This window comes from Anser cygnoides, chromosome 1 (assembly GCF_040182565.1).
Source record: "Anser cygnoides isolate HZ-2024a breed goose chromosome 1, Taihu_goose_T2T_genome, whole genome shotgun sequence".
Classification (NCBI taxonomy): Eukaryota; Metazoa; Chordata; class Aves; order Anseriformes; family Anatidae; genus Anser; species Anser cygnoides.
The window spans coordinates 146,716,553-146,740,852 of NC_089873.1; the positions used below are offsets into that span (position 1 = coordinate 146,716,553).

The 24,300-nt window shown below is 37.1% G+C and overlaps 1 protein-coding gene and 1 long non-coding RNA gene across 6 annotated transcripts in view; one reads left to right on the top strand and one right to left on the bottom strand.

Moving 5' to 3' along the window:
- Window positions 1-16,808, top strand: part of LOC136789696 (coiled-coil domain-containing protein 138-like) — a 35,609-nt gene extending 18,801 nt beyond the window's left edge. The window contains exons 5-12 of one of the 5 annotated variants that reach the window (XR_010828612.1): window positions 639-749; window positions 2,122-2,277; window positions 3,075-3,191; window positions 4,125-4,323; window positions 6,309-6,491; window positions 10,401-10,469; window positions 10,816-11,112; window positions 13,123-13,260. Coding sequence is in view for 3 of the 5 variants with exons in the window: in XM_066990477.1 (XP_066846578.1) it covers window positions 639-749; window positions 2,122-2,277; window positions 3,075-3,191; window positions 4,125-4,323; window positions 6,309-6,491; window positions 13,123-13,261; window positions 14,493-14,661 (1,074 nt within the window). In the remaining 2 variants the exon portion in view is untranslated. Of the gene's footprint in view, window positions 1-638; window positions 750-2,121; window positions 2,278-3,074; window positions 3,192-4,124; window positions 4,324-6,308; window positions 6,492-10,346; window positions 10,470-10,815; window positions 12,035-13,122; window positions 13,262-14,492 lie in introns of those variants that run through there. The other 4 variants (XR_010828613.1, XM_066990477.1, XM_066990478.1 and 1 more) reach the window with 4 other exon arrangements.
- Window positions 4,008-24,070, bottom strand: LOC136789713 (uncharacterized). The gene is made up of 3 exons (XR_010828635.1): window positions 23,123-24,070; window positions 20,707-20,928; window positions 4,008-5,101 (listed from the first exon to the last, which is right to left on the bottom strand). It is a non-coding gene; the product is annotated as an uncharacterized lncRNA (long non-coding RNA).
- Between the last annotated feature and the right edge of the window lie 230 nt (window positions 24,071-24,300).

Here is a 24,300-nt window from a genome sequence, read left to right on the forward strand (position 1 = left end):
TTCTTGAAACATGCACTCCGTTTTTTGTGTCATTTCTTTATGAGAAGTAATCAAATACGTAGTGCCTATATCCCTAAAGAGGTATTGTGCTTATTCTTCCCCTGTAAGCGGAAAGGTTGGGCCGCAAGTCAACAAAGAGCCACGACTATTTTATTTATCCAGGCAGAGGTTGCCTGGAGAGGTTGAGGAGTCCCCGTCCTTGAAGATCTTCACAAGCTGCTTGGACGTGGTCCTGGGCAGCCTGCTCTGGGTGGCCCTGTTTAAACAAGATGGTTGGACCAGATGGTCTCCAGAGGTCCCTTCCCACCTCGGCCATCCCGTGATTTGTTGAGGAAGTGGACAGTGATTTTGTTTCTATCACTGTCCATGCTGAGAAGAAAAAAATTGAACTTTTAGGAATCACATCAAATGATTTCAGTGTGATGGTTAAGTCAAAAAGTGAGTTTTGAATCTACAGCTATTTGAATGGTTTTTGATTCTTTCAGTTAAGTGACGCGAACGAGCAGAACAAGAAGTTAGATAATCGAGCAAGAAGCATGCAAGCTCAGTTAAATGATTTACAGGTAAGGTTTCTTCTTCCAGGTACCTTCTTCCGTTATAGTTAACAAGTGAAATATAATTGTTACATTTTATTGTAGCAGAAGCATGCATTGGTAATGGCACAGAAGTCCAATGATTCAGGAGGAGTGGTGTGCCAACCTAAACCTGTTAAGGAGGAAAATGAGACAGGAGCATCAGAAAGTGATAAGGTAAGGACTGGGCAAGGTGAAAGATCTGTTTGAAAGACTTTAGGCAGTAGAACGTTATGTATCTGCTAGAAATTAGAAAATGCTAGAAATTAGAAAAATAAAATAATTTTTATTGATTTTTTTTAGTGAGTTAATTACAGTAGGAATAGGTAGACACTATATTGGGAGAAACAGTCAACTGAAAGAATAAAGTATGTTGCTAAAAATGTCTTTTGAATTTTATATTGTGTATGTATATGTTTTTTGCTTATTTAGCTGTTTTCTTCTTCCTCTCATGTTATCTCTCAACTATGAATTAAAATTATATTCTGCCTGCACTGTAACTGTTTTCTTCTGCTGTGTCAGAGCAAATCTTAAACTTATTCTGGTTACTGCTACAGTACAACACTGTCCTTTATGAATAAAACCAGCTGAAATGTAGTTAGAGAAGTCAGATAGCAAATTTTAATTTTATAAGCCAGAGATGATTGTACTGCTGTTATACTTTGGGGAAATGGTCTTTAATGTGGGAAAGGATAAATGCAGTGTTCATATATAGTTCCAAAAGGATCACCTTGTTTTCCTTAAAATACCTTCTTGCATCACTTAATGAAATACTTTCTGTCTCCATGTTATTCCAGTCAGTAGCAAGTCCTCTGCTAGCACTCTGCCAACATTTCCCGACTGGTAATGACTTTCTCCCGCTAGAGGCTAAACTGAAATGAGAAAGAGAGATATTCACGCCATTCTACTTGATCTATATCAGATGCCTTAAAACTGTACTGTCTCTATATAGCCAACATATTTCTCTGTGTACGTAGGTTTTAGCGTACTTTAGTCGCAAGTGATATATGAGCAGCATCAGTAGTTATAATTCTGAGTGAAGAGAAGAACAGTTGTCTGAAGGTAGATACAAGAAGACCTGTGAAGGTTTTAAAGAGCTGTTTGTGCAGCCTGTCTTCAGGAACCTCTGGATACCTTTCACAGAGTTTTTCTGTACAGTTGTAGTAGAGGGACAGAATGACAATGTCATGAAGTCTTTATTCTTCTAACGGTGCTACTTACACAGTTAAAATTTAGCATAAGTAGATTGTATGAAATAAAGCAAAGGAGTGTATCACATGTATCAAAATGAGGATTTCCACATGCACAGATCATTAAAGATTTGCTTTTTCCTTTTTAAAGCATTTCGTTAGAATTATAAAATAGATTGATTTTGTATGTGAAAATCTCTTCCCAATTCTTCCCAAGCCTTTCATAAACATTTGTCTAAGCACATAATAAAGCATTTGCGTATTACTAATGTACTCATATATTTTAGTCTATTGGTGTTGTGGTTTAGAAAATCATAAACTTGAAAGCTGAAATAACTGATGTTGTGGATGTATTACAGGTACTACTGAATTCAAAAGTTTACGACCTCTTAACTATTCTTATGGACTGGATCTCAAACGAACACCTTAGCAAAATAGAAATACAAGGAGAGAGAGAGGGCAATGATAAACCTCAGTGTGCTAAAGAAAACTGCACTCCAGAAAATTGTATGAAGGTAAAGGCATTTGAATTTGTTGAGGCTAAAATGTTAAGATTCTTTTTATTATTTTTGAGAGTGTAACAGGTCAGCCTGTTTTATACGCGCTTTGAATACATTAATTAAAAGAAAATGACAGTCCATCAGTATTAATTCCAACAGTGAGATGTAAGAGATAATTTGTCATTCGTGGAACATACAGATCATTTTTAAGGAAATGTGTACTGTTCAGTCTGAACTTTAGATTCCACCTGTCTTTCTCTTTTAAGTCATTTTTATCAGCTGATAATTTGTCTTGTGTTTTATCTGTAATACTGTATGTAATTCCTTTTTTCTAAGGAGATATACACATCTAATTTAAAGTATTTTAGTGCTGATATTAGGTATTAAAAGTTCAATTTATGTCTTATAAAAGATGATACCATGCAATTCTTTTAACACCGTCTTTCTTGGGATACCAAGGCTTGGAAATCAGTGAGGTGTTCAGGAAATCTGCTTTTACAGTGTTTTTTTCATTATATTTAAAATTTGTAGCCATTGGTATTAGACTTCAGAGTCTGAGCTCACACAATGTCTTTCCACTTTTTGTGTAAACCTGTGTAAAATGTAAATTCAGTATATGTATATAATTCTGTTACCTGTACCAGGTCTGCACAGTGAGTATTTGCACATGTAGTCTGTTAAACTCTGGGAATAAGTTTATTTTACTTTAGTGTTGTTTTGTTTTGTTTTTCTTTGTTTGCTTTTTACTTGTGGTTAGCTTATACTGTAAGTTCATATACTGCATATAACTTTGCCATTCTGTATTTTTACAGCTTTTGCATGTGGTCACTGGACAGCTCCAGTGGATGCCATTTGTGGATCCTAAACTATATATGCCTGTCATTCAATTTATCTACTGGTCTCTAAGGCAGATAAACACTGGTAATAAGGTAAGTTCCCGAGTGATATTTTGTATTATAAATGAGTATGAAAAGTAGATGTTTTCAGGGATTATATATAAAAGAAACTTTGCTCTCTTTGCAAAGCATAAATTCCTACCACAGATACATAGCAAATGAAAAAATAATTCTCATCAAATTAACTTTCTCACATTCATTGTTATATTTTGCACCATGTATGTAAACATATTTTTACATACATATGTGATCTTTGTTGCAGCAGTGTCTAGCATCTCAGGAATGATATTTTACCTATGTGCTTACAAAACTTGTGAACTAGGAAAAGAAATATATTTTTGTTCACTTTATGCATGAGATTTGTTGAAATTGATGGCAATGTGTGGCAAAGTAGCAAAGGAATTTTGATTTCTTTGTTCTCTACTCAGTGTCTAACTGAATAGAACTGTAAGCTGGTGGTTCTAGTGCTAATAAGAAAATATTCTAAATGAGCATGTTATTAAGTTTGATTCCGAAGTAATATTTCTGTACAGTTTGTTGAAAAGTCCAATACGTCTTACCTGTACGGTATTCTTAAGGTTCATGTTTAGACCTTAATTCTGTAAATGCTTTTGTAGGATCTAGCTTCAGGCATCTTCAGAAAAGAGTATAGTGTAGTAGGCAGCGTTGATTAAAGCTGAGTTTGAACTGACTTTATTCTGGAACCAGAGGCAAATTAAATAATGTCAGCATATCAGGGGTCCTGACTACCTTGTCTTTTTGTGAAGTGTGTGTTGACAAGGCCCTGTGCTAATGTTGTTCAACTGCTTATGGAACGCAAAGTAGTACAGATTATATTGCAATACATGGTCAAGGCATTTGCTATTTAATATTTAATCCTTAGGGGAACATACATATCTATACATAGTAGACAGGATTTTCTTGTATTTTAATGTTTACACTAAATGTGCACGTTGTTTGAAACAGCATGCAAGCATGACATCAACAATGGAGAGACTTGGAGAAGTTATTTTCAAAGGCATAGAACATCAGGGAAACCTGCAAACATGGTCTGAAAAGTCTACACAGAGTACACCAAAAACTGTACTTTTCTTTACAAGCTCCTTTATGCCTTTGAGGTTTCTGTCAACTTTAATTTTGCTTGAAACAGCGAAGTTTCAGCGAGGTAAGTTCTGGTTTTTATGATGTCTTTTTTTATCATCTTTTTATTTTTATCCTTTTTTTAAAAAATCTTATTTCCAGGAATGTGCCTGGATGAAAAACAAATTTACAAAATGCAGCAGTTCAATGATACTGTAGCATCTGTAATGCTTTATTAGTGAAGGATGTTTTATTTGAATTTTACCACCTGATAAAGCATAATATAGGGAAGGAAGTATGAACCTTGCTATTATTCATGTCATAATTTGTGTGGTCATTTTAATATGTGTTATTGTTGTCAGTGAGATCAACGTTTTTTGTGACGAAGGGGAAAAGAGATGTTGGTAATTCTCTCAAGCAATCACTCTAGCAGTGATTTGTTTGTCAAGATCTTCACTGCATATAATGGTACAGCTAATTGCTCTTCAGTAAACTGAAATCAGTAGCAAATTTCAGAGAGTTCTAGAATTTCATTGCTTTGTCCAAGTTTGATGTAAAGCTCATAGTCTGTCTAGCTCTTACCTCTCTGCTGTCTCCCCTCCTCTCCTACCAAGTCTGTCACTGCAAGTGGCTACCCATAAACATTATCAACATTGAAAAACATTGAAAAATGCTACTATATGCTGATGCAGTATAGTAATGTATTTTGTTAACAGGCAAAGCAAACAAGGTCATACTTGTCTGGAGATATCACAGTTCTTAGTGACTTTTGCTTCAGTTCATGACAGTTACTCCACTTGTGCAATCTCCAGGATGCCGTAGCATCTCTTCTCAGCAGGAGTTTCTTTAAAAACAAACAGAGCCTGAAAAGACAAAAAATTTTCGTTGAAGTGATGACAAAAATACTGACCTGTGCAGTATTTATACTGGTAGTGCTTAGAATAAACAGGATTTAAACATTCTGGAAGACCATCCTGACACCATTAATAAGCAAGTACAGTATTTCAGCTGTTGGAGGGAAGAATCGGTATATTTTCAATTTCAGTATCATATAGTTTCAGTCAGTATATTTTGGTGAAGCACGATGATTACCCTGAAATTGAAACTCACATTTCTAGAAATGGTTGATAAAAATGATGAAAATGAATTACAATACAAAAAAAAGTACTTATTGCAGAGATTAACTGTAAGCAGATGAAAGCTGTTGATCAGAATGAATCAGTTTAGCTTCTCATGGTTGGTTTTTACTGCAAGCTTATAGAACGTGGAAAAAAAATCTATTAAATGTATGTTGAAACTTACTGTGTATGAATTTTCATCACTGACCACGTGTCTAATGATCTAGTGATGATAAAGCAGCATGTTCAGTTTAAATATATATCCTGTTTCCTTCAAGATGCTAATATCCAGCAGATGGCACTGCAATTAAACTTTTGCTGTGTGATAAATTTTTGCCTTACTCCTAATTTTCTGTGCTCCGGATGATCAATGCTATTCCAAGATATTGAGGAAGATTTGACATCATGAAATTAAGAAAATTGAATTGATTCACTTAATCTAAATTCTCTGAATAATTTAGTGCTCTCCAAAATGGATGCGTATATAACATAGATGCACTGAAACTTAAACTACAGCCTTTTATGGAAAGGAATGCGAATAGTTGCTGTCATGAAAGTAATTGCACTTATTCAGATGAATTAGCCTTTTACTCCTTTATTAGAGGCTTCCCAGATGTTGAAACCAATATAGTCCCAAACTATGCAGCTTGTGATTTCCTTTTCTCTCTTAAGGAAGATATTAGAAAGGTTTTATGTTTGTAAATATATTTTGCTCAATTTGTGAGTTGTAGCATGTCTTTTTTTCCACTCACAACAATTTTTTTAAGGAATAAAAATAGGCAGAGTATGCCTTTAAATAAATAAATAAAATTAATATTTTCAGCCATCTAACTTTTTTTTATTAGTATATATTTGCAACAGTAACTCTTAGGATAAATATTCACGTGTTTGTGATCATCTAATGGAACTGTGATTATAGAATTTTTATTCCCTGTTTTCTGTTATCTTTCAGTGAATTACCTGACTCATGCATTTCGTTCCCTTTGCGTGGACTTGAGAACAGATGAAGGAAAGATGTTATTTTTGCAATACCAATGTGTGCCTGTCGTACTAAGCCACTTAACTATATCCAGAAAATGTCTCCTTTCTTGTGCTCTTGATGCATTAACTGAGATGGCCAGGAGCTCTGATAAAAGTGAGTAATTGAAAAAAAAAAAAAAAAAAGTTATGATGAAAATAGGTGAGATAAGTATAAATACCAAGTAAAAAATAACGTGATGCTTCTCTATAAATAACCTAATCTAGCATTAGCATTTATTTGTGTCATTTAAATTCATTAGAGATATAAAGTATGTTTCTGAATTGTCTGTCTCTTCTCGCTGTCAGCATCCATGCTTTACATATTGTCCTGGTTGCTTTCTTACTGGTGTGATTTTTTTGTTATTATATTTAGTTTAGCTTTTCTGTTTATTGCACTGGTTTACCTTGCTGATGTTTTGCCAATGAGTATTTTTCTTTTGAAGTAAGACTGTGCCAGGGCAGCCATTTCATGAAATCCTGTTAGCAGGTGGAGATAAAAAAAAAAAAAAAAAGTTTATCTCCCCCCCTCCCCCCCCATGAACAGCTCTCCCCTAGCCATTTTTCACTTTCAAATAATTGGAAATGGCACATCTGTAAGAGATGGTTATGTTTCGCTGAATTGTACTGTAGCGTGGTCCTATAAAAGGGTTAATAATCTCATTATTCACAGTGCTTTTCCAGGTGATACAGGCAAAGAATCAGTTGATAACAGTCTGGATGAACACAAAACTAGTGAGCCATTCCAGTGTCGTGTGGAATAATCCTTGTTACTTTTCTTAGAATAAAAATCATTCGCTGTTTTTTTAGAACAGAAAAGGGGAGGAGAAGGGACTGCTGCTATTTGTGAAATACATATTGTTGGCTTGGGGTATTTTGTTACCATGTACTATAGCGGTGAAAATAGAAAGCGTGTTTAACTTGGGATGGAAAAACATTGAGTTAGAAGCCATTTTGTAGTGAGATAAGTGGCAGAAAGATTTACCTGATGTTGTTTTCTTCCTTTCAGACCGTGTGGTTAGTTTAGTTTTTTTTACACCAAAGTATTTCTAATCATCGTAATTTTGATTGGTAAAGTAACTGGGAGAGAAAAACCTAAGCAGGGTTGATGGTATCTGACATGACTTTGAAGAAAAATTCCACTAACAGTACATGTTCTGTTACCTAGCAGTAGTCATTTTGATATGCTAGATGCCTAGATTTAGAAGAATAATGGAGATAAATTGTGAGAAGTTCACATTTTGCCATGTTGCTTCTCAGAGAAGATATATATGCAAAACCAGGGAAGGAGGACTAATGCTTAATTGGATTAACATATGATTGAGAATTTATTTTTCAGCAACTGGATATAAAGCCTTATGCAGAGCCTTTCTCTTTGGTATAAGGAATTGCCTATATACATGCTATAGTCAGATTCTGTTCTTTTCCAATATATAGTTAATGTTTTCCAAGAAATTGTTAATGATGACAAGTAGTATTGTTGACAGGTAATCATAATTTCATACCTTTGTATGTTTCTTATGAACAAGTTATTAAAAGCAAACTGGAAGGTGGCTGTGAATATTCAGAGGTCTCTCTGTGTTAGACTAAAACAGGACTTTATGCACAATTTTAAAACTTTATTGTTATGCAGCCTTAAATATGAAGTCATAAGTAGCTGATCTTGTACTAAAATATGGAAACGTGTTACCCAACGAAACAGCCTCTGACCAACAGGAGTCGAAGTCTATATTTTTTCTCTATGATATGCAATCCCTAAGCATTCTTTCGATTTGCTGGAATAATCTTCTGAGTCTATATGATTATTCCAGTATTTTTGTTTAAACATATTACCGTTACAGCTTACGTGATTAGAAACTGAGTAAGAAAAAAAAAGCACTGATTTTTTTCAGATGTTCTTTTTCATAACTTAATTTTTTAATTTATTTTTTTGTGAAGTATTTTTATGGATTCAAATTTTAATTGTCCAGGCTGCAAGATGAGTCAGATGTGAAATACCAAATGCTTTGCACTGCCTCTTCCTGTAACTGCATGTACCTGTTGTTACAGTAAGCAATATATGCTAATGGTTCTATACATTTCAGACCTATCTGAAGCCCTCTTGTAGGTTTTTTCCTGAAAAAAAAAAAAAAAAATTCTCGTCCTCATATTCCAGACATAAGGCCTAGACTCCCTCATATATTGAGGGAAATTACTTAAGCTGCATGAGAAGAAAGCACCTATTGGCCTAAGATGGACATTTCTGTGCTTTGATAGAAATTATAATAAGAGATTCTGCAGTATTGCTTAAGCCCATTGACCGACTTGGTTTCAGTACTCATTTTTTCAGATTTTAGAGCAGTATCATTCCTTTTGGCTTCGTAGTATTTCTGATCCAGTGGGTGTCCAAGTTTCCCTTGCTAGTTCACACGTCAACAATGCTAATAAGGCATCCAGTTACTGAAAACATAACGTCAAATGTAACAGTTGAGGTATTGGTATCATCTGTTTCCTGTCAATATGCAGTATCTTAATGGCAAATTAGAATTAATAATCTTATTTGCTCTTCATCTTTACTGGCACACAGCTTTTTATGTACCCCATCCCCATTTTGGTTCAGGTGTTTCACATCCAGAATCCTGTCAGGGGAGAGTCCCGACACCATTGTTTCAATTGGAAATGGTGGAGGTCTGAAAGATAACATTGTTTGGTACTTTCTTTCTCTTTCTGTCAGTTTGTTATTGTATGTTCTTTGGTACTTTCCAGCTCAGGTTACGTGTTCATATGCAATATCTTCTACTTTTCTGATTGTTACTTTCTTCTGCTAGTTCTTTTTTACAAGGAAGAGAGGAATCAGCAGGCAGAGGTGGAGGAATAATTAATTCTTGAGTGATCTTTAAGCTATGAACCTGCCCGAAGATGGGTGTGATAACAAAACCTGATCTGATAACATTGTCACAGAAAGTAGATTTAATGCTTTGATAAACTTTGAATGCACCTCAAACACTGTTCAGTTGAACAAAACCAAATTTTAATACTTTTTTTCTTAATTTGACTCATAGAACAATTGTACTTATTAGCCAATGTTTCTCTGTAACATTCGAGGAAAATTGAGACCAATGCTATAGCTGAAGTAATTTTATAAAGAAGGTTATTTTCCTTGGGGCTTTTTTTGGAAGTAGGTGGTATAATTTGTGCAGTTTGAATAACACCTGTGTATTGTAAGAGTTCAGACTTTATTTATATGACATGATGTTCCAGAATCATATGAGTTGCATCTCAGGTTAGGTTTAATTATGTTAAGACTTTATTTGAGTTTGTCATCTTGTTTGAAATATTGTGCTTAGTTCTGAGCTGGTTATTGCAGGAGTGGAACAGAGGAAATAAGGCAGGCAAGGACAGAAGAATTGTTGGAACAAAGCTCTTTTAGGTTTCCACCTGGAAGAGAGAGTTGTGATTCCTTTAGTGATTCTAGTAGGTCGTTAGGCTTTTTCTGGTTTACTAAACAAAGTAACCCCGAATAGTGTATAGCTGCGATTTACAGGCTATCTAGGTTATTTGTGGAATGGTGTTTTTCTCTCTAAGGCCTCATTAGAATCACTCTTCAACGGTCAGACCATATTGGTTGCTGTTTAAAACTAGACCGTTTAAAACTAGAAGTTCACTTTTCAAAGCCAGATGGTTTGCTTTCTTTTTAGCCAACTCCTTACACACCTTCCAGTTCTTTTTCTAATCCCCATCTTCTCCAATACAATGATATTGCATGTAATGCTGCATAAACCTATAGCACACTTCTGTCTTTAGTTTCTGAAAATGTCTTGGGAGTTTTATTGAAGGGCATGAATATGTTCAGATTGGTTTGGTTTTTTTTGTACATGTCCTACATACATGTATTACATTGGCTGTTCCCTCTTCACAAAGTGCCACTTCCCAACTTGTTAGCAACAACTGTCTAACTTTCCTTGTCATAAAATCCAGCTAACGTTTCTTTCAGATTCCTGAGGTCTGCTGTGGTGTCCCTGCCTAAAGGGCTCTTTTGGAATTACAGGTTTGGGGCTTGTCCTTCCTTGTCCTTTCCATCAAGATAGATTTCCTGCAAACCAGCAAACTAGCCAAGGTGTGCACCCAAAAGACTAAAATGCCTTTATCTTCTGTCCCATCTTTCTTGTGCGGGCCTTACTAGTTATTTTTTGATATTTTTACTTCTGTGGCTGGCAGACCTTCTGCTTTTATGGGGGGGTGAGGGGTTGTTAGACCTTGTTAAAAAAGAACAACTTTTCATACAATCTGTCTTGTTATAAAGGTAGTTCCTGGCCTCCAAGGTGTAGGTTTTTGTTCTGGTCTTTTCTGTTCCTTGTAAACTTCTGTTCAGTCCAACTGACTTCTGTGACATAAGGAATCCTGTTCTATTTTTAACCTTTTTTATTGCTTTTTTTTTTGTGTGTGTGTGATTGTCATTTGAGAATGGCGCTGGTCTCCCGTACATCCCGTGTCACAGCTGCGTGAAGGTCTTGCACATCTAGGAAGCTGAAGAGCAATTCATACCATCCTGAGGTCAACACGTATTGGGTGATGGGCTGAAGCTGTCCTTGGGGTCTCTTAACTCGGGGTCACCCACGAAGGCATCCACACTCGAGGGGCCTTGCGCTGACTGTTATCTTGCCTGCCCTCTGTTGTGCCATAACCACTGGCTCTTACCAGGCCCAGCTGTTGATGACAAGAGAATGAGTTAAACTCAGCAAATGGTTCCAATCTTGCAGGTGACTGTGTTAGAGACAACAGCTCATTAGGAAGCTGTTCAGTGTTGTTACTGTTTCTTTCAAGTGTTTTCTGTTTCTGTGGTCCTTATGTAACTTTTCCATGAGCTAACTTTCCATCACTCGGTTGGGTTGGTCCAGTCTCCTGGCAGATCCACATGCAATTAGAAATGAAGCAAAACTGTAATGGTTAATTTGTGAAAACATGAACTTCAAGCTGGTGTTCCTGACAGTCTTCATTTTCTGAGGTGACAGAGCTTTAGCTATAAAACAGAATTTTCTGAATAACTATAGCTGGTGAGATTTGATGCTGTGAGTGACTGATTACTTTGAGGGTAAATTTCAGATGAATTCTGTCAACAGTGATAAATTGGTCATTGTTCATTGCAGTCTACCAATCAAGTTAAGTTAATGTAGCTACAAAATGCTGCATTTTTTTATGGTTACAATGGGAGGCTTTTGCAGATTATTTAAAATTGTGTCAAATCCTGACAGGATAGATTCCAATTTAGTTTTTCTACAGTAGTTAATAAAAACAAAATCTGTGCAGAGATGAAACAAAAATATTTAAAAATATACAGTTTTTATTCTTCCAGTTCATCAGATAGACAGGCATTTAAATTATATGCTTACTTTGTACATTTTTGATGATTTAAAATATATTCTGCAAAAGCTTATTTGAAATGAATATATAAACGATGTATGAAAAGTCTCTTTAAATGCATGTCTTTATCAGTTTGCTTTCACGTAATTGAACTTTGTGAGACTTGAGATATTATTTCCACCTTGGCTCTTCTGTTTTATAGTAAAAATCCCTCAGCATATTTTTTATATTGTTTTATAAACCTCACAGTTAAAACATTCTTACAGTGTATCTGTGTGTATATGTGTGTATATATATATTAATAAAGTATTTTTAAGATACCTTAAGACCAGAATTTTTAATAATAAAATAATACAGTATTTTTAAGACCAGTAAGAACAAGCCAGCAAAAAAATGCCCAGGTAAGCTGAATATGGTATTTGTTTACACCTACAAAAAGGAATTTAAGGCATTTTGTGGATATTTATAGGAATAAATTGTAGGACCTCCTTCTACAGTAAAAGTAGAATAATATTACAATAACTATTAATTTAATGGCATATTCTAAGTAACTTATCCTGGGGCATACCAAGTGTGTTTATACACTAAGGGCAGAGCGCAGTGAATAGTGACTTTTGTTGGATTCCTAACAAATTTGTTCAGTTCTGTTACCTATTAAATCATTACTTATGTTCTTTATGGTGTTGCTATAAATCAGTCTGTACTATTAGAATCAAGAGTGAAACAACACAAGGGAACAGATTTTACTTTATTCTAAATTGACTGAGTTTTGGAGAGCAGGATAAATGGAAAAGATTATACAATATGGCCATGTTAAAAAATTATCCAGCATTTTACAGGAATTGTTTCGATATTCAGGTGTTCTTATCCAACTCTGACCTCTCAATTACTATTCTGCCTGTCTTGAAACAGCACAGTGACAGTATTTTGATAATGAAAGGCTGTCTAGTATCACATCAGTGTCTACAGGTACTATTTCTGTACATCATTTTGCAGCAGCTTAAAATATTTCCTTTTGAGTCTTTTTAGCATAGCTTAGTGTTCTCCTCACGTAATCATAAGAAAAGGATCATGATCAACTAACATTGAATAAACATGTTGAAGATAAGATTTTTTAATTTGAGTTTAAAATTGTTCAGTGTCCTATTTTCCTTTGTTTTTAGGGGAATAGGCCTTGTTTTAATACCACAAGTGCTGGTGACATCAGAACTCTTAGGAACTTGGGTGGTTTTTAGTTCTTAGTTTTACCTGATTTTTGCGTCACATGCCTGGAATATACCCAGTTATTACATTGTTCTCATGGTTGCACAACATGAGGCATATAAAGCCCTCAAAAGCTATAAATCAATGATTTATTTTTCCCTGCACCAAGTTCTGTGATGAAACTTTTTAATTATTTTCTTTTACAGATTGCTTACAGCTTTTCCTGGAATACTGCAGTACTGAATCCGTTTTCCGTGCTTGTTCTGAATTGCTTCAGAATCCCGGACTAGACATGTGCTTTTTGAAAAAGATTTGTTTTATGCTACGGAAACTCTCCGAAATAAAGTAATCCTTTATTACTGTTTTTCTGTTAATTACCATTAGATCACTGAACTTGGGGACATTTCTCTTTTTTTAAAAAGCTCATCTCTGTTTTGACGTTCATTTGCTCCAATACAAATAATACTGGACTTTCATTGTTAGCAATTATGTTTAAAATGTTTGTCACAGATATGTAAGATGAGTCTCTCAATTTGCCTATAAATCTGTGTAGTTCAGAATATGAACTAAAAAATAACTAGCCTAAAGAACATATATTCCTTATTTATTTAGATGACAAGAATGCTTAGAAGAAAACCCTTCTTTTCTTCCCCCCGACCTTCAGTTTTACCGAGTTACTTGGTAAAAATGTCCTCTGAAAATTGTTTTGTATGTGACTTAAATTTAAGTTTTGTCAATTTTCATCTCTATCAAAAAAAAACAGAGTTTAAGGTCTTGAGCCATATAAGACTTTGGGGGAATGTTAACCTTTACAAAATAGGTTTCCGTTGCTTGTTGGTTACTAATTTATTGTAACAAAGATCTTCAACATGTCAGTGGTAGAATGCTGCTGAGTTCCATTGATGTGCATTATTTAATGGGATTGTTTCATTTACAAAAGCAGGTATTTACACTAAACCGTAGCTTACATTAGAGTTAGTTATTTGCAAAACTGAGGGTTTAGTTTGATTTTTCTTAGGAACAAAATTGAACTCGGGGGGAAAAAAAGTTTTCCTGTAAAATACTCTAATTTAAATCATATTTTTCATTGGAAATAAACTAAAAGTGTACTCAGAAATCCAGATTTTTAAATTTTTTAATTAAAAGACAACCTCACAGGTAGTGCCATGAATCTTAAAAAATGAACTTTGATATATTCTTTAAAGTAAATTTTTTACCCTTGGTTTTGTAGTAGTTCATTACTATATTTGCCTTGATGTTATTGTGGATTTTCTGTACGTGTCCTGTTTCTGAAATCTTGCTTCTAATTGGGGAAAACTTTTTACAGGTTTTCCTTGATCTTCCACTGTACTACATGTAAATACCATTTAGTCAAGAGAAAGCATAGTTCTTGATGATTTTTGTCAAGATTTTTCTTACAATGCATTGATAATTTTCTGCTTAGAGACAGAGTTATGTGAAGCTCCCAATATAATTTTTTTTTAACTGATAGATAATAGATCTGTAAAGTCTTTACTGTTAAGTTGAAACTTGTCAATTATCTTATGTCAATTATTCTATGTTAAATCTTTTGCAGAAGCAATAAGAAGATGTTTGAATCGTTTGCGCTTCCCGAAGTGATCAAAGAACTTCTCAGGACAACACATCCTGATCACCATCACTTCTGCGTAGACCTCAGAGTAATTCTGTATAATTTGGGAGTGGCAGAGAGCAACAGTGCTAGACTCGAGTCTAAGCAAAAGTGACTAGCACTATCTTTTGAGAATTGTTGTTCTGTGTAATGTATGCCAACTCTCTATTGTAGTTCAAAAAGTAATTTATTTATTTATTTATTTATTGTTTTTAGTGCTTTCAATAAAATTGTTCATCAAAACCTCTGTATTCTGTAAGTTACTTTGTATCATGTAGAATCGTAATGATATTTCCCTCATTCATGAATAGGAAAGTGAAAAACTGTAATATGCTAAATTTCTTTCTTTCATACTTTGTGACATAATGCTGCTGTCCTGAGTGACTCATACAGTCTAAGAAATTGGATCCATTCAGCTAAAGTTGCGTGTCCTGAGTAAGCAGATCACTAATACCAACCTTTCCATACAGGCAGAAATTTTACTTCCTTTTTACTCTTCAGAGAGTTTTATGAATTCATTGATTGATTCCTATGGTTGATAAGTAACAGGCAAGTATTTTATCAAATTATCTTTCAGATAATTAGAGTTTTAGTGATTAAAACCAAATTTTGATTGCAGTAAACTTGAGGTATCAAATGAGAATTTTTTAGTTACTTTAATTTTGTAATTTCTTGGCATTTGCTCTTTACCTGTGTTTTTGTAATATCTAGTATTTTGTCCTGCTTTATGTGAACTTCTCATGTAACTTTGCATTGTAATGTCCCTGAAAACATAACCTATAAACATTTCTTTAAATGCCTGGCTATAGCAATCCCTGATAATAATATTATACTTCAATGCTACTAATGTATTTTATATTAATTTCCAATTCAGTTCCCATTTGGTCTCTTAGTACCCACATTTCCTTTCTGAATGTGCTTGAATATATTCTTAGTCTGTCACAATTCAGTGTTCGGAATTTTGTATATGTAGGAAACGGGATACTTTCTAAAATTTCAACTTAATCTTCCATTTCTAATTTCTGATTCATCTTTTGTACTGTAACTACAGAAAATTTAATTGTAAAATTGAAACTGCAATTAAAATGTAAAGATCTGTTGTATGTTAGTCTTTGACTAACACTGGCAGTCAGTATAAAACTTCAAACAGGTTTACTTCTCATTTTCTTACATTTTTTCTTGTTTTTCCTGTGTCTTTTTTTTTACCAAAAGTCTTTAAGTCTTTGAAAGTGGATTGAAATTGAAAGCAATATTTTTTTTCAAGCAATCTGACTTTCATTTATGACAAACTTTTCTATGAAAAGATTCTACATCAGACCTGGCACCAAGTACCAGACGTAGTACTGTCTCTTCTGTCTGGAAGAGAGAGCAAGCAGCATGAACTCTGTTGGTGGGAAAACAATTTAGGTAAATTTAAATAATACTAATAGTAGATAAAAGCTTTTGCCAACAATGGATTATGTTTTGGAATAAGTATTTCTTTATCAGTAATTTCACATTTGTCAGATTTACCAGCAGTGCAAAAGCATCCATATACTTTCAGCTGGAGACAAAATCCTCTTATTCAGGAATTGTATTTCTAGTCCTCATGTGCTGCTCTGCCTGCTTAGTCATTATAATGCTAGAAAATAAACAAGAAAAAAAAAAAACAAACAAAACTATAGAAAATTGTTGGCTTTTCTATATCCACATCAATGTTCTGTTCTTGGCTTTCAGTCTTCATTACTGTTTGATAACTTACTACTCTTCCTTATGGTGCCAACTTAAGAAACTAAATGTATTTTTTAATAGTGGCAAAGATAATGTGGTAAAGAGGCACATAGAGTATGTGCCAAAGACCAAAGTCTCTTGTGGTTTATATATAGTAGTGTCCTGGTTTTGGCTAGGATATGGTTAATTTTCTTCATAGTGGCTGTTATTGTTAATGCTGATAACAAACCGATGTTTTAGTTGTTGCGGAGCAGTGCTCACACAGAGCCAAGGACTGTTCAGCTCCTTGTGCGGCCCTGCTGGGAGGGGACACAGCCAGGACAGGTGATGTAAGATGGCCAAAGAGATGTCTCACACCATGTGGTGTCATGCTGAGCAATAAACTGGGGGGGTTGGCTGGGGGGCAGGTGCTGCTGCTCAGGGACTGGCTGGGCATCAGTCGGCAGGTGGTGAGCAGTTGTGTTACGCATCACTTGCTTTGTGTATATGTATATATGTATACAATTATTATTTCCCCTTTATTTTTTGTCCTATTAAACTGTCTTAATCTCAGCCCATGAGTTTGACTTTTTTTCTGATTCTCTCCCCCATCCCAGAGTGGGGAGTGAGCAAACAGCTGTGTGGTGCTCAGCTGCCTGCTGGGTTAAACCACAACAAGTAGAATCATAGAATCACAGAATATCCCAAGTTGGAAGGGACCCATAAGGATCATTGAGTCCAACTCCTGGCACCACACAGACCATGTGACTACGTGCACAGTCCAATTGCTTCTTAAATTCAGACAGGCTTGGTGCAGTGAGTGCTTCGCTGGGGAGCCTGTCCCAGTGTGCGACCACCCTCTCGGTGAAGAACCTCTTCCTGATGTCTAGCCTAAACTTCCCCTGCCTCAGCTTAACATCGTTCCTGCAGGTCCTGTCACTGGTTATTACGGAGAATAGGTTGGTGCCTGCCCCTCCACTCCCCCTCATGAGGAATCTGTAGACTGTGATGAGGTCCCCCCTCAGCCTCCTCCAGGCTGAACAGGCCCAGTGCCCTCAGCCGCTCCTCATATGTCTTCCCCTCTAGGCCCTTCACCATCTTTGTTGCCTTCCTCTGGACACTCTCCAACAGTTTAATGTCCTTCTTGTACTGTGGTGCCCAGAACTGCACACAGTACTCGAGGGGAGGCCACACCAGCGCAGAGCAGATTGAGACAATCACTTCCCTCGACCGACTAGCGATGCCGTGCTTGATGCACCCCAGGATACGGTTGGCCCTCCTGGCTGCCAGGGCACACTGCTGGCTCATATTCAACTTGCTGTCAACCACAACCCCCAGATCCCTCTCTGCGGGGCTGCTCTCCAGCGTCTCGTCACCCAGTCTGTACGTATAGCTGGGGTTGCCCTGTCCCAGCTGCAGGACCTGGCATTTTCTTTTGTTAAACTTCATGTGGTTGGTGATCACCCAGCTCTCCAATCTGTCCAGATCCCTCTGCAAGGCCTTTCCACTTTCAGCAGAGTCTACAACTCCTCTAATTTTGGTGCCGTTGGCAAATATGCTCAAAACCCCTTCTAGTCCTACATCCAAATCATTTATAAAAACATTGAAGAGGACTGGCCCTAAAATGGAGCCTTAGGGGACCCCACTAATGACCATCCGCCAGCCTGATGTGGCCCCATTTACCACAACCCTTTGAGCCCTGCGCATCAGCCAATTGCTCACCCATCATATGATGTTTTTGTTAAGTTGTATGCTGGACATTTTGTCCAGTAGGGTCCTATGGGAAACCGTGTCAAAAGCTTTGCTGAAGTCCAAAAAGATCACATCAGCTGGTTTCCCTTGGTCAACTAGATGGGTGATCTTATCATAAAAGGAAATCAGATTTGTTAGGCAGGACCTACCCCTCATGAACCCATGTTGGCTGGGACCAATGACTGCATTGTCCCCCAGGTGCGCTTCAATAACTTCAAGGATCATCCTCTCCATAATTTTACCAGGCACTGACGTGAGACTGACAGGCCTATAATTGCTAGCGTCTTCTTTCTTGCCCTTCTTGAAAATTGGCACAACATTTGCCAGCTTCCAGTCTACTGGGACCTCTCCAGATTCCCAAGACCATTGAAAAATAATTGAGAGAGGTCCCACAATGATGTCAGCCAGCTCTTTAAGCACCGTGGGATGAATCCCAACCGGACCCATGGACTTGTATGGATCCAGGTGGAGCAGCAAATCCCGCACATGTTCAGGGTCGGTTGGGAGTTTATCATTCCCACCATCATGGTCCTCCAGCTCAGGGCACCCTGGGTCCCGAAGCCCATCATCAGCGTTGAAGACAGAGGCGAAGAAAGCATTAAAAGTCTCTGCTTTGCCTATGTCCTTGTCTGTGAGGAGACCTTCCCCATCAAGTAGCGGACCTATGTTTTCTTTGGTCCTCCTTTTTCTGTTCACATATCTAAAAAAAACCTTTTTGTTGTCTCCCACAGACATGGCCAGCTTCAACTGTAGTTGGGCTTTGGCTACATGAATTTTCTGCCTACAAACGCGAATAGTGTCCCTGTATTCCTTCCATGTTGTCTGACCCTCCTTCCAGCAACCATACATTTTCTTTTTTCACCTAGGCTTCAGTAGAAGATCCCTGGTCAGCCAGGCTGGCCTTCTGCCCTGCTTGCCTGACTTCCGATATTTTGGAATTGCCTGATCTTGTGCTTTTAGGAGGCAGTGCTTAAAGACTGACCAGCACTGATGGACGCCAATACCTTCAAAAGCAGTTTCCCAGGGGACCTTGCTGACTAGTTCCCTGAGCAGCCTGAAGTCTGCTTTCCCCATATCCAGGGCTGAGGTTTTGGTGGCAGTTTTCCTTCTGTCGCCATAAATTTTAAACTCAACCACTTCATGGTCACTATGACCGAGAAGGCTGCCAATTGCCACATCCCCCACAAGACCCTCTCTCTTCTCCAGCAACAGATCTAGGAGGGCACCTTTCCTTGTTGGCTCCCTTAGCACCTGCACCAAGAAGTAATCATCTAGGTGCTTTATGAACCTCCTGGACTTGCTCCTGTCAGCCATGTGGTGATCCCAGTTGATGTCTGGCAAGTTGAAGTCCCCCATAAGGACAAGGGGAGTTGAGCTGGAAGCATCTCTTAGTTCCGCAAAGAATAATTCATCGGTGTTGTCTTCCTGGCTGGTTGGTCTGTAATAGACTCCCACAATGACATCCCCTTTATTTGTTTGTCCCTTAATCCTTACCCAGAGGCTCTCAACTTTGCCATTGCCAACTTGAAGTTCCACACAGTCCAGCCCATGCTTCACATACATCGCCACCCCACCACCTCGCCTACCCTGCCTGTCCCTCCTGAAGAGCCTGTAACCATCTAGTAAGTGTTCACTGTTAGAAGAAGTGAATCACTAATTAATTTTCAATTTTTGTTATATTGAGTGTTTATGTTAAAATTAAATTTAAAAAGTGAACCTGTTAAATGTTAATATAATTAAATTAATGAAGGATTTGACTAAGGATGAGACTAATGATTTTGATCTTAAGTAAATTTTAACAGAGCTGCAAAGAAAAATAGCAGTGCTCAATTTCCATTCATATTAAAGTAAACCTTAAATGTACTAGAAATCGACAAATGAATTATACAAATGAATTTGGAGTGTCTTATGAAGAATAGATAGTTCTATAAATATAGCAACTATTGTTAAGTTCCAGAATGCACATGTGATTTTTGACTCAGTGTAACAGTGTTTGGATGTGCAGACAGTTAGTGGTCATTTGATTCTTTCATGTAAAAAAAATGAAAGTCAGACTTCAGTAGAGTTATATGGAAGCTGGACTTGTCATTTCAGAACTAATTTTTTAAACCAGTTGTGAGAGACAATTTATACTAATCCTTTATTAAGTGTCATAATAATATTCTGTGAAAATCTTTTAAAAATGTAAACTATGTCATATCTGTTCCTGAATTAATCACTAATCAATTCTGTTAATGCAGAAATATTTGTGAATCCTACTAGATAAGGGTAGGAAAAAAAAAAGATGAATTTTGTATTGTTTTTATTTGCTATCTCTTTTATAGTTTGTGTTGGATTGCACTGGTAAATATGCTTTTACTTATGGGACATGCGGACTATAAATGCAAATGAGACTCTTAGAACAATGTGATTTCAGGATCAGAGACTTTAAGGAAAATAGTCTAGGAATAAATGGAACTAGCATGATCAGAAATGACTGGAAATTTTTGAGCTATTCTGGTTCAATTTTTCATTGATAATCTACAGTAACTAAGCTAACTAATAATGGTGCGTAACTTAGAAGCATAGATAACCTCTCTTACCTTTGTCATTAGGAGGCAGAAGTAGATACCAGCAAACTATCATACTAAAATTACTGTATTTCTATATTTGCATTTCCAAATGTTTGCTACACTGAGTTTTGTACACACCTGCTTGTTGCAGTGTCCTGAATACCAACCTTGTGGGGCAGCCCGGCCTGGCTGTCCATGCCGGTCCGTGTTGAGGCCTTGCTCGAACATCCCCATTTTGCTGTCATTCCCCCGAGGTTCTTTGGCGGCCTCTGTTCCAGCAATGAGCAGGGGGTTGTGGGGAAGGGGAAGGAGCTTCGGCCTAGGGGCATGTCTCCCTCTCTCCAGTAACATGCCGGAGCAATACGATTGCACGCATGGGATCAACAGGTCTGTAAGAGAAAGTGGATGAGAGAGGAGGTTGGGCTGATGCTGTACACCAAGTCTCAGGGGGAGGAAGATGAGGAGGTCCCAGCAGTGCTTTCCTCTGCAGCCTCCGACAATGGGCAGTTTGTTCCTAGTTCACCCAGTGAACTCGGAACAGGTTAGGAGCAGCGGCAGGAGGAAACCTAAAGATGGGAGATAGCCCTCAGTGGCAATATCAAGCACTATTGCACTATTTTAAAAGGTTTTGCTTTGCCTGTTTGCCTAACTAAAAATTAAACAAAAGGCCCTGTTTCCAGTTTTCTGATGTGTCCCTCTGTGGATCTTTTGTCCTGTGTGATACACTTCTACTGGATAAATGCTGAAGTCAGATGACGAATAAATTTCTGTCAGATTGGTCATGCTTGGGGGATCTCTTTGTAGTCTTTCCTTTTCAGATGGAACCTAGAACTGCCTGCTTTTTGCTGCTTTTGCAGCATGTGGGTACTGTAATGTGAGCGTGAGTTTCTACTACTTTATCCTTCTGTTGGAAGATTATCTGCAACAAGAGACATTTGACAGAGGTAACCAACTAGCTATTCCCCCTGGTTCCTGATTTCCTAAAGAAACACGGTTTATGGGATCATTGTCCGTCTGCATCCCCCAAAAGTGTCATGCTATTTTGAACATGCAAGCTGCTTCCAGCCAGATTTGGTAGCAGGCAAGGGAATATTAGTTATCAACTAATGGTGAGAAAATTTGTTTGAGAAGAGAGAAACCTTACGAATGCTCTCACTTAAAAGAGAGACGGGGACTCCTACACTTGCTGGCAGCAGACAGCTGATCAGTCAGAACATGTAGCTTTGAGCCAGCTGCAGTCTGCTCTGTCTTGCTGCACCTAGGTCCCCAGAAGCAATTACCTTCATTTCATGCTGATGACGGTAGCAAGTTTCTGGTAGTCACACCTTGTCACTTTAAAGGGTGATAAAGAACTGACCCCAAATTTTATGTTGCTGCTTTTTAGAACAGCTGTGAGAGCCTTCATTAGGAAAGTTGAAAAATACCTTTTTTTTTTTTTTTCCCCAAACCTATATATTGCATAATTCGTGTTGTAATCCCCCTTGCTGTTTATTGAAGGCTTCCTGTCAAAACAGTCAAGACAGTGTTTTAGACAAGATTTACAAAGTCTAAACTGGGCAAATCTGTAAGAAAGACAGCTCCCTGGACAGCAGACAGTGGTATTTACAGAAGCATGGCAGATCTAAATGAACTAGGCTAACATTGCCCAGCCTGGGCACTTGTAGTTGTGCTTCCTTCCTTCATATTTTTAACCTCCCACCTGACGAAAGGTCTGTCCTTTAAAGCAGTATTTCGTCGTTCCCTTCCTTGTTCCCCTGAACATGACTGGCTTACATCTTTTTTTTTTTTTTTTAATTTAAATTTTGCATAACTTAATTTAATCTATCGTCTTGGCAAAAAGTATCTTCTAGCAGATAAATGAACCAGAAAGGTGAAAGTATGCTGAAGGCAACATTTTTTTCGAAAAACTTTATTCATGATCAGCACAAATGTCTTAAATATATCATTTTACTTACCAGACCAGATTTAAAAGAGACTGTAAGCAGAGCTCATAATTCAGAGGTATGACAATGGATCCTTCAATTATGTACTGAATTTTTCACCCAAAAGTTAAATGACTTCAGTGATTGATTTCCTGGTAGAAAGCATTTATCTTCATGATAACGTATTTAAATTTAGTCTAGAAAGTGTGAAAATTTGGTCTATGAAATTTGGTAAACCTTCACTTTGTAAACGGCTAGAGGAATTACCGTGATAAAGTAGTGCCCCTCTGTGCTCCTAGTAATAACATAGCACTCACATTTTTAAAACTCGCAAAAGTTACTCTGAAAGGAATGGTGCTGCGCTATGGTGTGTTCCTACCTTCCTTCAGCATCCCCGGAAAAATGCTGTGATGGGCAAAGGCATCTTTGTGTTACGCTGACTCTTGTAATGTGCTGTGTCCAAACCACCACTATCCATTGTCAAAACTAGAAACATTTGGGGTTGATGAAAGTCTGTAAAGCAGTCTTCTGACCATGGTTCTCCTTAATTAGACTTTCTTTTTTTTCCTTTTTTTTTCTTTCCATAATTTTGAAAGCATCTTGGATATTTCTGACTACCTAATCACTACTACAAGAGAGAATTTTGAACATAGACACTTACTGTTTGCTTGCTTGTGGCTACTTTCTTTTTGTTTTGTTTCTTTTGGTTTTGAGTGGATGGTCCTGAAAAAAAAAAAAGAATAAGACATAACATAACAAGACATTCTGATCAATGTCACAGTCAATTACCTGAGAAAAAGAGATCCAGCAAGCCATATATCTGTAATAAATGACATCTCTGATCAGTGCAACTTAATGGAAAGTAACTACTCTGGTAGATGTGCACAAGCTAGGGCTGTAGGCTTGGTGGCTGGGATACTGCTAACAGTAGCTGTGAAAGCTCAGCACAAGACAACATCCCTACTAATTAGATATCTTTAAGGTCATCTTCAGCTCCATAAAATGGCATCCTCGATGTGGTTAATTATGGAGAAAAGAAATAAAAATATGTGATCCAGCTTACAGGAAAAAAGGTATCACGTGGTAAAAGTTTCAGAAAGGAGCATAATATTCCACCCACACATCAGCTTTTTGGAAAAGTAATATGCCTTTGAAGAAGGTCAGAGATAATTAATGCTGCCAGACGGGTTTTGTCCTTCGGAAGAAATATTATTCTAGTATGTGGATTCAGGAGCTATTTATATAAGAAATGCAAATAAACAAAACTTTGTCATTCCCTGGTCCTTCCCAAAATGTAACAGCTTGATGTCCTCCTAGTTTCCATTGAAGCACGACTAACTTTTTTCAGAGCAGCCTTGCACACCAAGGCCAAATTTCAGAAACACAGCCTAACTCCGCTTCCTTCCCGTTTTCAGTTTCAGCCTTTCTACTTATATGTCCTTAGTGTTACTTGTTCCTGATTTACTTCTATGTGGTGGATTAAGTTGGAAAGTCATTGTGTATTCCTGGGCTGTTTCTCGCGATACTAACCTGAATGTAGCCTATTGTAGACTTGTGTTTAGAGCAGCCCCTTTTACCAACAAGAAAAATGGATTCTTTTTTTTTTTTTTCTTTTAAATGTGATGGACAAATGAGATGCCTAGGTATGATCTGTATAACAACGAATCACTGATGTCTTCTGCTGCAGAGCATGCAAAGGCTCCTTATCATTATTCCATAATATAAGTATTCAGACAGTCTAGTTTCACAGAACACTACCAAAAAGGAATCAACATTTTTCTGTCCTTGAAGAGTGGTTGATAATGATAAATTAGTGCCTGAGGTAACAGGTGCTATGCT